The sequence below is a fragment of the Lepisma saccharinum genome, chromosome 25 (genome assembly GCF_977018435.1).
Source record: "Lepisma saccharinum chromosome 25, izLepSacc3.1, whole genome shotgun sequence".
Taxonomy (NCBI): domain Eukaryota; kingdom Metazoa; phylum Arthropoda; class Insecta; order Zygentoma; family Lepismatidae; genus Lepisma; species Lepisma saccharinum.
Window position 1 is genome coordinate 31,090,385 of NC_139253.1, and position 17,379 is coordinate 31,107,763.

A 17,379-nucleotide genomic window follows, 5' to 3' on the forward strand; every position below is an offset into this window, starting at 1 on the left:
CAAACTGAATTGTAAATACATTTTTCATTATAGAATCAAGAAAGTGTATTTATGTTAACTTTTGATTTTTTGAACATTGTAAAGTACGAGTATTCTATGGAATTAGGAAAACTTATTGTAGTGAAGTATTGGAATAGTCTTTTAGGTACTGCAAATATAGTATGTGTTTACAATGAAGGTTTATTTATTCACATATTTATAAGAGGACATAGGTGATAAGTAAATAAGCACAATGTTTCTCACCACACACTTCATGAAGTAACGTCACGTGAGAAAATTGGTACATTTTCAGTAGCTAATGCCTGTACCATCCTGAACGTCTTGTGCTCTTAAGACGTTTAATTTGCCTACTTTTTGGAAGACAAACTGCGAAAATCGAGCAGAGTAGCACTTCCTCCGTGATGGACAGCGTGGAACTGAGTAGGAAAAAATGTACAGCAAGATGTAGCGTGTGGACGTGTAAGAACTGCAGCATCTCTTCCTGTACAGTTTTGAACTGCGTAAGCAAGGTGTAATGTTCTGTAACACCATGAAAAGCAGTGCCTTTCTGGCGGAATTCAAGCATGCACCTTTCATCGCATGGGATGCTTATCAGCAGTATTTGTTGGGCAAGAAATAATAGAAAATAACTTCCTGAGCACTGCAAATCCGTAATGTAATTTTGATCTCGCTTTCTACTATTACAGAATAAATAAGGTGTTTAAAGAGTGAAAGCTTTGGGATACTAAACACAGTGGAGGGAGAGGAAAAAGGTGACATGGGTTGGTGGCTTAATGTTTACACAGGGTGGCTACTCACAGGGAATTCCTTAAATTCCGGGAATTATGCGTGAATTCTACTTGAATTTTTCTCCATAGACGTGAAGAATTACAACTTTTTTAATACAAATCCTATTCACATTTATGCGAATAAAAATTATTTTCGTAAAATTTTCTTGCTCGGTTTCCTCGCAATTCCTGCTTTTTAGTTTTATCACGTTTATAACTAGGGTTCGGAAGTTGAAGACTTATAAATTGCCAAAAAAAAAAAGACCCATTAAAAGACCTAAATGTATCAAAATAAGGAGGTATAAATGTGATCCAAATGAATTAATAACTTCAGATTTAATTACATATTTAATGAATATGCGCGGCACCTCCTTATCTGACTTGAGATCTTTGCAGGGGCATGCTTTCTGGTCGTATATACCTTGCTGAAAGCTTCAAAACAAGAGAAAGTTGCCACTTACAGCACGACCTTCCAGACAAGTTAGGGTTAAAGGACCTTGTACCGTACCTGCTTCAGTCACCCAAAAATGTTGTTCTCTCGTTTCAGGGATGGTTCAAATATATTCAGGGGCACCGACTTGTCAAAATTATTGGGGGGCGGGCTCTGATCACTGAAATAAATTAATGAATGACTCACTCTCTCCCTTTTTTAAGTTTTGATCTCAGTGTTCGGAATCATGTAAAAGCCCACGAATTCCTCAAAAATATCAAAATTTTTATTCACAGTTCTAATGCAGAATATTAATATTGTCCACGAATGGATATTTCACAAGTTTCGTCAACCATAATAGCAAAATATTCCCGACTTTTAATATCTGCTACCACGGAGCTCAAAAGAGATCTCCCTAATATATCAATGATCTCGTTCTGAATGTCATGTGAGAGCCATTTGTAGCCCGAACGTCCCATCCACTCCCCTAGTTCATGCACATCGTCTTTTGAAACTCTTTTCAGTAAAAATTTTAACAATACTCATAATTACATACTTAGTATATAGTAATAAGTCATGTGTTTTGCTGTCTCTTGTCGTAGCCCCCCCCCCCCCCAAAGTTGATGGTTTAGCGGTCCCAGCCCCCCAAATTGATGGGCTAGAACATTTCAAATGTGTATTTAAAGTTAAGTTCATATGGCACAATTCTGAGTAAACTTTACAAGAGAAGCAAAATAATCCATTAGATCCTCTAAAGCAAAATTATTTGGGGGCTGTGCCCCCACATCATTAACATTGGGGGGCCTCGAGCCCCCCCAAGCCCAATGGAGTCGGCGCCTATGAATATATTTATTTATTTCTTCACTACAGAAAGGATGTTTAAGAGGTGATGAAGTGATGATGATTCGAATTGAGAATGGGCAGTAAAAACGTAGTCGGAAAAAGGTGAAGTTGCATAAAAAAGCCGTTAAGACCTAACAAAAACGCCGAAAAAGGACAAATAAAACCCACCTTTTTCTGGCCTGCAATGACCCAAAATGAACATATATTATGTTGGGCCTCATCTTCGGACACTAGGAAAGAAAATTATTTTTCCTCAATTCCGAGCCCTATTTATAACCATAGCTGGGGGCGGTGGGAGTCGGCCCTAGGCGCCGAACTATCTAAGTGATAAAAAGTTGTAAAATTTATTGATTGATTTGTGGTTTTAAGTCCACTTTATGCACAGAAAGGCTAATTGGGACTGGACCTACAGTTTAAAGTGTGATCCGAACTACTGTGCCATGTGTTGAAAAAATAATTGAAATCGTTTGTTCGAACACAAATGCTTTAGCACCAACTTCTACCCCCTTTTTACATAATTTACAAGGATAATAACGTCTTTGATATTACTACTAATAATAATAATAATAAAAACAACAATGTTGGTCCCGGCGGGTTCGAATTCCGGCTTGGGCATGGATGTTTTTAACTGTCCATTCATCAATTTCATATCACTCATCCCCATATTTGCAAATTAGCCAAACATGGTACAAGAAGCGAAGTAAAATAAAACAAATCAATAATGATGATGATAAGATTATAATAATATTATTTTTAACACTATTATTATTATTAGTAGTATTCGTACGTTTATCCTGGCACTTTCTCCCCGCCCGCTCAGACAAAAATTCGTGGTTGCGCCTCTGATTGTAAATAGAAACTCAGCACCTTAAATTAAATTATTTTAATTATATTACGTATACAGTTTAATTGAATTATAATTTTTGGATGTTGGAATGACATGGACCCTTTATATTATTAAGATATTTGTGTGTGGATGTTGAGAGGCGGTAATACGTAAGGGTGAAATAGAGAAAACATGTGCTTGAATTTTTGGAGAGTTTGCCTTGAAAACCTGGAATTATACTTAAAAAATTTAATCATGGTCCTAGAGTAGCCACCCTGTTACACAAGAGGATATTCTCATCTTGGTCCACATAGCAACAGGTGACTCATTGAATAGGTATGATGTCATTCACTCTTGATCAACATAGCAACATTTTGACAACCTACAACTAAGAAAGCCATTTCTTGAAACTGGATTGTACTGCGCATTATATACGAGATATAATTGTTAGTCACTTCTCCCCATCAAAAACCAGGGTGCGCATTATACACGCGTAAATACGGTATTAGTGCATTAATTGCTTGGAAAATGGTTGCTTAGTATTAAATGTTAGTTGAGGAGTGTAATACATTATACGGCATGTATCATAATAGAGTAAAAAACTTCTCAGGTTTATTATTAAAAAATTATCTGAAACACAACAATGAAGGTTGTTGTATAACAATGAGAAAATCTTCAAGTTTTGTTTTCATACATAAGACTTTTATAAGCACTGTTATTGTGGTGCTAGTGTAGTTTTAAAAAAAGTGGCGACTTTGACAGGTGTGGAAAGAGCAGGCAGTGTCTTAAAATGTTCCCAGACGTTATAACCCTAGGCTTCTGCATTTGGGACTTTGTAAAAGACAAAGTCTATATGCCACCTGTGCTGCTGAATGTGCAACAACTAAAGGAGGAGTTCTTGGGGAAAGTATGGCTAGAACTAGAATTTCGATGGGATGTGTGTTGCATAATTAGTGGAAGCCACATTGAACATTTGTAGCCTTTTGTAGACATTCATAGAAACTTGAAGTGTTACTGATTGATACACAACAAAGTATCATTGTTGTATTCCATCTAGTTGAGTCTGAATAAATTCTTAAAATTGTTTACTCTATTATGATACACCCTGTATTATTTTCTTCTTTGCAGATAGGAAAATAAGAATATTCAGCAAGCTGTTATTGTTTTGGTATTCATATCCCCCTTTGCCAGAATGAGAATGAATGCAGTGAGGTATAAACATATGAATGTTATAGTTGTAAGGTTGGAACTTCAGCTATAATGTTCATGTGTTTTTATCTTCCTTCCCTATCCTTTTTATGTTGATGACAGAGATTCAATATCTTTGCAAAGTTGACCCACCAGTTTAGCTTGTTTTTAGTGTGCTGCATGTGGTTTTTATCATACGGTTAGTTCAGGTGACACTATGGTAATATTTGAAGTTGAAATTCAAAACAAATTTCACTGCAGTTATTAGATTTATCTGTGGAAATAGCCAGATTTGTTTATGGTTGTATTTTAGTTTTTAAATTTTTACATGTAGGCTGTATTTCTTATTGTTAGGTATAGATAATGTTATAGTCGATTATTAACATTGAATTGTCTGAAATGTTGTTTATTACGAAAATGTGAGTTCAGATATCTTGGAAATAGGTCTGTGAGTTATGTATTAAATTGTTGTTATGAGTCCTCGTGATGATGTTTCATGTGTACTTAAATTAACTTCTGCCTGCATACATGACAGTTATATCAGCATTAGATAGACAATTTCATTAGGCCAGGGTTGTGAAACTTTTTTTTTTTACTATACAGGGCCAGTATTTACTTAGCAGTGGGTCATGGACTATGTTACATTGTACTAACACCAAAGACATGCCTCAAAATAAAGTTAGGTGTGGCTGTGGACCATATTTTGGGCAGCCCTGCACTAGATGGCACAATCACAGACACTTCTGGATTGTAACAAACCCATTGAAAGTAAATTGGTTTGTTACAACCCAGAAGTGTCTGTAACTGTACAATTAATGAACATAGAATTGAATTTAATAAACAGTTTGTACATTAGAACCTGAACTTTCTCCCATCGGGTAGTAACATGATGAAATTGCTGATGTTGATGTGTATATTTATCCAAAGGTAAAATCTGTTTTTATCTCAGTATCTTGAATATTAAAATGGTTTTATTTAGCACATTTGTGTTTTTGGCATTGGTGCCTCAATATGTGAAATCATGTTTAAATGATTTTAGAAATATTTTGCAAGTTTATGCTTCTACATGAATTTTGTCAGAGGATACACACTTTTTTCCTTTGTTTTGGCATATGTGTCTCCATTCATTCTTTCACTATATTGATGCCGTGTTAGTTGCATTTTTAAATGTCATGCCATAAATTTAAAGAAAAAAAGATTCACAGAAAAGTGATGCTTCTTTTGCTTTATTAATAAAACAATATTTCAAATTTGTAATAACCCAGAATGTTCATGTTTTCAGTTAATCTATGTACTATTAGTTCACACACACATTTTATGTGATATGGTATTGATAATTTTTCATGTTTTTATAGATGTTGCAGTAATCTTATATATATTCAGAAATACAAGTGCACATCTACGTGTATAACACCCAGTTTGTTTTGATGTGTGTTTCTGTATATCGTTTAAGTCAAACACATGTGCTATAACAGTTGGGCTGAAAAGTTCGTAGGCTAACATAGTAAAAAATATTTTGTTGACAAAATTCGATTTTATTATTCAATATAGTTGCCTTTGAGGGTGATACAACGATTATAGCGGTCATACAATTTTTCGATGCCATTTTTATAGTACGATTTCTCTTTACCCTCAAAATAGGCCTCAGTTTCAGCGATTACCTCTTCATCAGTGCTAAATTTCTTTCCAGCGAGCATTCTTTTAAGGTCTGCAAACAGGAAAAAGTCACTGGGGGCCAGATCTGGAGAATATGGTGGATGGGGAAGCAATTCGTAGTCTAATTCATATAATTTTGCCATCGTTTTCATTGATTTGTGACACGGTGCATTGTCTTGATGAAACAGCACTTTTTTCTTCTTCAAATGGGGCCGTTTTTTCGTGATTTCATCGTTTAAATGCTCCAACAACGCTATGTAACAATCGCTGTTGATGGTCTGGCCCTTTTTGAGGTAATCGATGAATATAATACCATGCACATCCCAGAATACTGATGCCATAACCTTGCCAGCCGACTGTTGTGTCTTTCCACGCTTTGGATTCGGTTCATCACGTGCAGTCCACTCGGCTGACTGTCGATTGGACTCTGGAGTGTAGTTATGGAGCCATGTTTCATCCATTGTAATATATCGACGGAAAAATTCGTGTTTATTACGGTTGAATATCGCTAAACATTGCTCCGAATCATCAAAACGTTGTTGCTTTTGATCGATTGTGAGCACGCGCGGCACCCATTTTGCACACAGCATTCGCATGTTCAAATATTCATGCACAATATGTCCAACACGTTCCTTTGATATTTTTAAAGTCTCAGCTATCTCGATGAACTTCACTTTACGATCATTTAAAATTATTTTGTGGACTTTTTTGATGTTTTCGTCAGTAACAGCCTCTTTGGGGCGTCCACTGCGTGCATCGTCTTCGATGCTCATTTTGCCTCGTTTAAATTTAGCAAAGCACTTCTCAACGGTTGATTTTCTTGGTGCAGAGTCCGAATAATGTTTATCAAGCCAAGCCTTGGCTTCAACAGTATTTTTTTTGCCAAAAAGCAATGCTTTATTAACACACGAAATTCTTTTTTATCCATTTTTTCACAATAACAAAAGCTTCTTCACTCACAATGCTATATCTCACGAACTAATTATCCGGCAGCTGTGAAATTTATACACGTATCTTTTGAAGGTTAGTACTAAGTAAAAATCACATGGATTTAATTCTAGTAACGCCATCTATGAGTCAGCCTATGAACTTTTCAGCCCAACTGTTATATATATATATTGACATTGTTTTGAGTGTGCCTAAATTTATTATCTTTGTCTATTTCAGTTACGTCTTTCGGTTAAGTTGCACAAGGTTAGGCCAGTGGGCTATAGGATATGTCACAACTGATGGAGATATATTACAGACTATTCCACAAAATAAATCTTTGTGTCAAGCTTTATTGGATGGATATAGAGAAGGATTGTAAGTATTTTTGAGAAAATGCATGCAATTTTGAATAACACCACCAGAATATAACTTTTACTAGTGAAGGAAAAAGTTTGCCAAATTTTGAATATATGTATTTTAACCAGCATATGCTCTTGTTTACAATATCTTTATAGAGTAATATATAAAATGTTTGTACTCATACTAGTTCAAATTATTGTTATTGATCACATGATAAAGCATTTACTTTGTTTAGGTGGATACTTTGAAAAAAAAAAGTTTGCAAAAAAAACCTCTCTGAAGGATTCGCAAATTGATTACAGGTGTTTTTGTACTTTCTTCACCTAATGAAGTTCCATTGCAAGTAGGAAGTGGTAATGGCATTAATAAACTGTCAATAAAGCAGAATACTATTTAACTATTGCTGTTGTCTAGATATTCACAATAGTTCCGTGGCTTTGTAAGCCTATCTTATTTTGAATATCTAGACAATGTGAAATTAAACCATACAAGGATTTGTGAGAATACTCAAGGACAGTGATTACTAACCAGGGTACCTAAGGTGCCCTTGAGATTAGCGTAAGGGATCCTGTGAGATATTTTAGGGATAAATGAAAAAAATAAGATTAGAAAGTAGACAAAAGAAATATCAAGTCGATATGTACTTTTACATTTTTTTATTATATCACAAAGCAAGAAACTGCATAACCTTGAGGATGATATGCATGTTTCGTTGTGAACTTTTAAGTCCTGATATCAAACATGTATGCTCTAAGCATCAATTGCAAGTCTCACATTAATAAAACAAAATTATTTTGAGTGATTTCCATTGTAACAAACTGTATTCTATTCTGATGCTTGTTCCTTATATTATCTTTCCAACACATAACTTACTGGAGTAGGTATTTATTTGGCAATAAATTTAACTTGCTCCTGATAACATATTTCACTTTGATTAAAAAAAAGATCTAACAGGGGTGCCCCAAGTTTTTAATCTCATTTCCAAGGGTGCTGTGAATGTAATCAGGTGGGGAATCCCTGCTCTGGGGTGAATGTAATCAGGTGGGGAATCCCTGCTCTGGGGGGAATTCTAAGCATATGTAATGTTTAAGAAATTGGACTATCTTAGTGGGTTTTCTAAAGTAATAGAAATTTTAAAAATTAGCTTCGTTTGGCATGTACTTCTAGCCCCAGGCAAGGGATAGACAAGGTAATGCAGTATTGCATCCTCTCTGAATCATAAACAAAAGTGCCTTTGAACTATGGTAAAGGACTCTGTTTTCACTTACTCCAAACAATATGCGCTTAATGAAATACTGCCTGATGCGAAGTTCCCTACTGGCCCAAGATGTACTTATTTCCCAGCATGCAAAGAGAAACTTGGATTGCCAGACACTGTGTTACTTATCCCTTTCCATATGATGTAGTGATACACTAACATCACGGAGACTATTGTGACCGAGATTTATGCAAAATGCATAATTTTGCTGTATTTATACATCAAAACTGTGTGGTAAAGTGTACTTTTTGCTTACATGACACGTTTTATTACTCTCTTTGATAATATACCTAAGAATAACCAATTAAGAGAAAATATATAATTTATCAGTAGATACAACTGTCTTAATTTGGCATAAAAATATGAGACCTAGCAACTCTGGCTTTGTCAACTACAAATAATTAACGATCTAGGAAGAGTTATAAACCTTAACTGTTTAAAATAAACCATGTGAATAATAATGTATTTTCCAGTACAAGATATAAGACAGTTTCTTGTGTCTATTTTTGGATGCTTGATTTATTTATACTGATACCAGTGTTAATGTTTTGTTGTGTTTGTTTTAGCATATATATTATCTAATCATCATCTCTCCTTAAATATAATTAATGTAGATCTTTTATAAGTTACTCTTTTATGGACACATGCATTGATTTAAGCATTTGAATATGTAATTCACTTTGTTAATAGTATGAAGTATTATATTACATGGGTCAGTCAAATATAAATTGCAATTTGTTCCATACAGGCAAACATATCCACTTAGAATCAAGGAGAGGTAGAAGTGGCCATGGCTGATATTCGTTCTATACTGCACAAGTCACCTTCGAAACATTGTCAGTAGTGATCACGATGAGCAAGCAGTGCCAGTTTAAGTTGCACGGCATGTTTGTTAAATTTCTTACAGAATGAGGTGTAAATTAAGTTGAAGTTTGCAAAGATTAAAGCACCAGTTTGTGAAAACCTAAGTGTTTGCATGGCATAAAAAGTTTGTGAGTGGATGTGAACATATGCAGAATATGACTCTTGAACTGTGTCCAAAAACAAGCCTGATGGCAGACTACATTCAAGCTGTCTGGCCGCTGATTGAACAAGATCGACACTGTGAATGAAATTTGTAAAGAAATTAGAATCAGTCATGGAAATGTAATGTCCATTTGGAAAGAGAGTTTCTTCTGCACAGCAATGAGAAACCCCATACTGCCACTTTTACTCAAGAAAAAATTGCAAAAATGCAATGGACTGTGCTTGAATCCTCCCTATAGTTGTGATCTCTCACCCGATTATCATTTCTTTCGACCACTTAAGTAGATGTTGGGAGGTCAACATTTCAAGAGCGATGAAGAGGTGGAGCACTTCTCGTGCAATTGGCTTTGGCACCAACCATCATCTTTCTATGCCACAAGCATTAAAAATTTACCAATCCAATGGCAAAAGTGCTGTAATTGTAGTGGAATGTAAACAGAAAAATGATCCATTTGTAATTTTGCAGTGTTTTCATGTAATAAAAAGCAAGCACAATTCCAGATTGTATTTGACTGACCCAGCTACATTTGTAGCAATAAAATGTATATTACATGTAATGTTGTTAATATTCCCAGCTATCTGTATCCGGATGGACGTAATGTGAATCCTGACTTAACGTGGGCTGTCCAGCCAACGCCGGAGGATCACATAAAAGTAACGCAGGAGCAGTATGAACTGTACTGTGAAATGGGTTCAACATTCCAGCTGTGTAAAATTTGCGCAGAGAACGACAAAGATATCCGGATCGAACCATGTGGCCATCTTCTGTGCACTCCATGTCTAACATCTTGGCAGGTGAGAAATTCAATTCTAGACACTTAGTGTGTGTTTCCCGTGTGCATGAATATCTAGATAATATATATTTTTTTATTTTTCATGCATCACCTCTACTTGGAAATACATTAAACACCAATATAAAAAATATATACAGTGGAACTGTGATTATACATTTTCCCACATTATATATTCAGTCTTCATGGTCCCGATAGAACAAAGTGCTATAAATTTTTCCTGCCCTCCCTGATGGCATATTGGTAACGTCGTCACCTTGTAATCAAGGGGTGGAGGCACAAGTGGTTAGGATCCCACTTGAAACTGTAGGTCCAGTCCCGATTACCTTCCCTGTACATAAATTGAATTTAAAACCAGAACTCAAAATATAAAATTTTCCTAGATTTGACATTTTCTTGCATTTTAAGTTTTTCACTTTGGTCCCCTGAGAAACTTAAAATTGAGGTTCCACTGTAATTCTTGTGGTAAATTTGCTTATAAATTAGAAGTTGTAACCACAAAGATTATTTTTACATTAGTGTTTAATGTAAAATGTCTGTAGTGCCTCCCCGATGGCGCAGTGGTAGCGTTGTTGCCTTGTAATCAAGGGGTCTTGGGTTTGATACCCAGTGGAGGCACATAGTGTTTCGGATCCCACTTTAAACTTAGCCTTACTGTGCATAAAGTGGACTTTAAACACAAAGTCAAGTAAAATGTCTGTGAAAATATTGATACAATTAAGAATGCTTTTTAAATAATACATATGTATAGTCACATACATTTCTGAGTTGTAATGATCCCATTGAAACCAACGAGCTTGTAACAACCCACATGTGTCTTGAGACTGTACATCTATTTGTGTGAAAATTATGTTGTTTTTAATGCATGGAAATTTAAAATTCTTTGTTCATGTTACCTCACTGTTAATTTTGTGAACTGTCATTTCCATATAAAAAGAATGTTCCTTCTGTGGATGCAAAATAATCTAACACAGTTATTTTTAGTGGTTATTATATCTGATCGGTAAAATAATCTCTAATTTTATGGATACACCGATATGCCTATATCAGCTGATACCGATAGAGTACCCATTAATATGTCCCATCCCTAATTTGTAGAGAATTCTATCATTAACGTTTTCTTCCTTTCTGTTTGTTGCAGGATTCCGAAGGACAAGGGTGTCCATTCTGCAGAGCAGAGATCAAAGGGACAGAACAAATAGTGGTAGATCCATTCGACCCGAAGCGACAGCATAAAGCGGGTTCCACCGGCAACCTGGTTGATCTTGAGGACGACGAAGAGGTAGCTGATTCGTCAGAGTGACCTTTGTTGTGTGCTCAGCTTGTTTCAGTGTGCTCTGTACGTAGTTTGCTTCTGTGCACTCAGGCAGGAACGGCATTTTTACTGGTGCTTATTTGAGTGGAATCACATTAATTTTTATTACCCCCCAAAAAATGACTGCCATCCATCTTTTTACCATAGCAAGAATGGTGCACATGGCCCGTGAACAAAGACTGTATGTTACGCTTGCATGATCTTTTTTTCACGTTTACTCTCTCGGCTCTGATTTAATTTTTTGGGGTTAGCATGTACACAATAGTGACTGAACAGGTAGTCGAAATTTGTGTTGTGTTTTATATCCCTATTTTTTTTTGATTAGGGGTCTAGTGCCTGTGATGCTAGAGCATGCCAACGATTGCAGTTACGAATCGTACACCCTGGATTCAAATTTTTAACTAGGCAACTGTGAATGAATGGACTAACTATTTGCACTGGCACAATGCATCATGTTCCAATGTATTCAACATTCTTCAGAGGCTTGCAGTAGGAAGTTTTTGGTAAATCACAATTGCCATTTTTGGCATATGTAAATATATAGTATACATCAAAGGGAATAGGGATAAATTATGGGATTGAAATGTATGGGAAATTTGTGTATATATTTATAAATAATTAGGAGTGGATTCAAAGCCGAAGTAGATGGTATATCGCAACTTGGTGGTAATTGTGTATATTTAATATATGACCCCTTACACCTTGCTTGTGTCAACTGATCTGGGATAAATATATCTCGGGTTGTTAACAACTTTTAATTTATCTCTTGTGATTTTTTTCCTCAAAATCAGAGTGCCATTTGTTGCAACCCGCAAATACTTTCTCAGAAAATGGATTTAGTCTATTTCTTCATGTATATCCAATAAGCCTGTTAGTCGAGTCTTGTAGACATTTGCTTAAAACATAATCTGATGTTGTGGGAGAGTATTTTTTGTGTGCCATTCCATTATTTTCCATGCAATAGTTTTGCAGTAAAAATGCATCACCTGAGGTTATAAGTTAATGCTGATGCACTTTTTAACTTCTTCTGCCTGCGCTCTGCTTTTATAACAATTTGTTATTGTCAAAACTTAAATTTTCTACAGCACTTCAAATCGACATTTTCCAAAAGCTGTTATCACTGTTTTTTGTGCATATATCAAGTTCTGCTTTGTTGCTACTCTTGCTTTTGTAAATAATATATATAATTGTGTGTACATATGCTCCATTGCATAAGTACAATGAAAATTAAGCCCATCACTTAATGTGGTTTTCATCGAAAAATGAAAGAGAGGAGGCATTGATATAGAGCTTTACATTACTCAAAATTCAAATGTAGCCAGACTGCAAGTGGATATTTGCTTCCAACAGAACATATTTTGTATGCCACATTTTACAAGAGCTCGTGTTCAGCTGACTTATTCCTTCAGCTCGTGGCTTGCTTATCCGAAGCTCGTTGCTACCAGTTGTTAGTATTTTGTGATAATCGTTAGTTGTGGTTATGGTTTTTTTTATAGAGAAATAGTAAATAGGGCTAAGGCAGTATAAAGGCTCATGTCTTGGTGTTAACATCCGTGTTGGAAAACATCGTTTCAAATTTGATCACTGATACTGGCCAATACTTATCCAGAGTCCGAGTCTGATGTGGGGTCTGCAAAAATATCAAAGGACAATTTTGCCGATAATTTTCATTATTTTGGCAGCATTGTGGAGGAAAATGGTAATGTGATTAACCTTTATCTTTCGGACCCTTGCATGCCTTTATTCCCATTGAATCAGGTGCCTTTTCAGTTCAGTAAATATCCACAGAGACCATCACATACACATCGAAAATTTTTGCAAGAGATTCCACAGCTGTCTTTTATCCATGTTTGTTATCACTTAATACAAAACCTTTTTTACCCCTTAGTAAATTTTTCGCCATACTGAACGTTCAGCACTATTTTCTAGTTTAATGTTTAAAAAGATCCACAGGACAAAGTAAATAACCAGTGGAAAATTCATATGTATATCACTTTTTGTACAAAAGTTACATATGTTCAAAGTCTCTGTTGCGTGACTTTTTGGACACCCTTAGAAGAAATGGCAAATATGTGTATTTTGGCTGCTAGACCATGTAAAAATATTTGGCTAATTCCAAAATATGTTACATAACTCTAAACTCTTAACCAAGACTAGAAGTGAAATTGGTTGGTTACCATTCATAAGAAAGCCAAAATTTCCATTTTTTGCGCAAAAAGCCAGCTTTTTGTCAGGAGAAAATCGTCCATTCAAAAAACGCTGGCTTTTTTGCAACTCTAAAGGACTGAACCTACAGTTTAAAGTGAGATGCAAGAGGACTGAACCTACAGTTTAAAGTGAGATGCAAACCACTGTCAGGGTTGCTACGCTTCTGGAAAACAGGGAAATGTCAGTTGAATTTGTCTTGTCAGGGAATTTTGCAGATCGTCTGGAATTTACGTGCATTTTGGAGTCTTTGAGAGCAAGAGAAAATGCAAAATGAACAAGCAGTTCACTTCCACTTTTGGATTCTATTCCTGTGATATCACTCCCAAAAAAGATTCAGTTTAGAAACTTGTTTCTTTCGTTCTTGTGATTCTCAGCCTTGTGCAAAATTATGGTTCCTTGGAATTTCTGTAATAAATTTTCACTTTTATAATGCTAGATATTAGAAAGAATATCAAAGCAAAACTTGCAGTCCAGATATCTGATTGATAACTAAAGTACATTGACAACATGATCATAATTATCGAAAAGGTTGGTGAGATGAGGTTATCGACTATTATTTTATACATGTTAGTCTTGTTGGCATTTCCTATAGAATTCCTATATTCAACAACATTTTCTCCAGATACTGTGTACTTATAAATGTAAGCAAAAGAGCAGTATTTTCTACAACACTATAAATAACCAGAAATTGTGTATGGTTTATGAACTTTTTCTGTTGTTTTTAAATTGTGGAGATCTGTTATGGTGAAATAATGTACCTCTGTTACCTTAGCCTGAAGGCTAGATACACATGATTGTAGCACCCAATACATTTGATGCTATTTTTAATTTTACTCTTCGAATTTTCACATGTTCTTGTGCGTGTAGAATGAAATTTGCTAAAAGAAAGTTGTGAAAGAAAATAATCATAATAATTAACGGATTATATATGTAATTGAGATACACTTTCAAAAGTAAAAATGATGATGATAAACATGTCTCGAAAAACTTCATTTTTGGACTGGAAAATCGGGAAATGTGATTGAATTTCATAATAAAAAATTCGTAGCAACCCGGAGGTGTGCCTCCACTGAGTATCGAACATGGGACCCTGTGATTATAACATGGCAACGTTACCATTGTGTCATTGTGTTTGTCCAGTAAAGTTATGCAAGATAACAAAAATAGAAGAAGGAGAGTGGTATTTCAATCAGTTTTGTTTTCAGAGTAGTATCTGCATTATGCACCATTGAAAAGTTCCTGTATATTTCATGACCCTTGCTTGAAGAATTGCTAGGTTCTTTATGCAAAATGTTTTTTCGATGCATATTTGGAAGCTGAATATGCTGCGTATTTATCAACCGGTCGAAAACAAAATAATCAGTACTTTATCAGTAGGGCCCGGGACTTTATGTCCTATAGGCCTGTAAAATATGTATGTAATTATGTCATGAAAATTGAAGAATATGTCAAAAATCCAAAAATATGTCAGAAATATTCCCAGTAAAACCCAAAATGTACACAACAGTACTTTTGAATTTTTCATTATACGGGAAGTCCGTATCTTCCAGGGAAGATCGACTAGGGTAAGGGTGGGGTATTAAATGAAGTCAAAATCCCTTTAACCGAAGAATGTAGTAGGAAAATACTGAAAATATTGAGGTGCACTGCAATTTTCCTAAGTTTCATTTACCATTATGTCAGATTTACACCTTTGTGGAAACTGTGTGGTGGAGCCATCTCACGTCACTATTTATGCAGAGAATTGTTTTTGTTTGCTTCTTCCAGAGATAAGTGAGACAGAGTATACACATTGATATGTGCGTGGCTCAAACAACAAGTGATCTTGATTTCCCATACTAGATTGCCGATAGAGTGGGGACTGTAATGTGCCGAATGTTATTTTTACTTTTGATTGATTGTTGTGAGAATCTAGAGAAATGAGAACAATTGAAACTTGTTTACAGTGAGTCTCGTGCCCACAAGACATTGATGGAGAACATTTTTCCTCAATAATGTTCGCATGGTTATCAATTGTTGGCAGGTTAAGAAAAGGGGGGTTATTATTGTTGTGTACCAGTTGGTAAGAAAGGGCTGAATCTGCTTTTAATTTGTTTGTCCGTAATTCCTTTATCCTGCCATCAATAATGTAAACTATCCATTGCGCTAAAGGTACGAAGAATAAATGATAAACTAAGCGATTTTATGCAAGACAATTATGAAATTATACAGAAATATGTTTTTATTACGAGAAAATTGAAGAACTATGTTGTAAAAATGCCAAATTGGTAAAATATGCCTTATGTAATCCATCTATTTCGACAGATTTTCATCCGATACGTTAATATCTCATCCCAGTATTCGATCTGATGCCAAATAAAAAATATGTTATAAAGTCCCGGGCCAATTTATCAGTATCAACTGGATAATGGTATACTATCATTAGCAAATTCTTGATAATTGTACACTGCTGATGAAATAAAGTGGCCCACACTTAGACTATCCAACCTTATAAAATGTGCCACTTCATGTGAACAGGAGTGTACGATTTCTATATTACTATAAATAGACCATAATTGTTACATTTCGTGATTCAGTTAAGTGGCATGTTTTATTAAATAAATTTCTAAATGTATATATTTTTTTCTAAAGTGAAACCTGTGAAAATCATGACAGTTAAGCAGATGCATGATTCATTCATGCTCTTCACGAAATAATTAACATTGTATATCAGATTGATACACTCAGTAATGGTAAAGTTTTCTTGTCAGTAGTACCAGTACATGACCAGTGACACATATTTTACCTCCCTTGTGAATCCTGCATACAACATCAGCTCCACATTTGATTAAAAAATTGTGATACAGTGAAATATTTTGTGATTACCACGGCGTCTTACTGCAATGTCCTCATCCAGTTCCTTCTTTATTGTACATACAGTGTGGTTGTATGAATGAATGTGATTGCAAGCAGGACTTGCATCATTCTTATCAGTGTATGTGTAAAAAAGAAAAAAAAAGTGTGTACATATGGTATGTGTAATATGTGTTAGACAGAAACTGCATTAGCAGCTTTCAGTATGTGTATGAATGAATGAACATTCGGGGCTGTAATGTGTTATGATTTTTTTGTACATTTAGAAGTAGCAGTGTCAATTAAAATATTATTATGGACTCAAAACTATTGCTTTAAGTGTAATTTTTTTTTTGTATTTCCAATATTGGTGTCGAGTAAATGTTTTTTTGCAGATGTATTGAAATCAGGAGGCGTCACAATATTAGAAGTAGACTCGTATTTAGGTATGGGGTTTGTTAAATACATTCCCTGGACCCTGAACTATAAAGTAATTCCTTTAAATTCAACAAAAATTTTGAACCTTGCATTTTCATCCAGTTTAGTATAATTGTCTTTACTGCATGGAAACTTTTTACTCAGTGGTACGATGTGAAACTCTATTCTTACGTATGTACATAACATTGGAAAGTAATGTTACAAAGTTCTGCAACCTTACAAATGCTTTAATATGATGTACTCAGTGAAAAACCCAGAACTCTTCTGTTGAATATTTAACTTTTTACCTTTGCCGTTGTAGTTCTAAGATAGACTGGCAGAAGTAACCTAGATTACTTCTAGCTAACAGCCGTGTGTAAGTATACAACTTTTCAACCCATGTAAGAAAATATAGGGGTGTCATTTCTCGAACGTTTGTTTTCCTTTTTATGCTACTTTAGACTTAAGGTCCGGATGGACCTTTGTCCAATGCCAAGACAGCTATTTTTGAATTTTCATCTTTTTTTGAAAA

The 17,379-nt window shown here is 35.1% G+C and overlaps 1 protein-coding gene across 1 annotated transcript in view; it reads left to right on the forward strand.

Moving 5' to 3' along the window:
- Positions 1–17,379, forward strand: part of Cbl (E3 ubiquitin-protein ligase CBL) — a 109,356-nt gene that overhangs the window by 60,457 nt on the left and 31,520 nt on the right. The window contains exons 4-6 of the mRNA XM_083111730.1: positions 6,878–7,015; positions 9,860–10,079; positions 11,217–11,357. Coding sequence (XP_082967856.1) covers positions 6,878–7,015; positions 9,860–10,079; positions 11,217–11,357 — 499 coding nt within the window. The remainder of the gene's footprint in view (positions 1–6,877; positions 7,016–9,859; positions 10,080–11,216; positions 11,358–17,379) is intronic.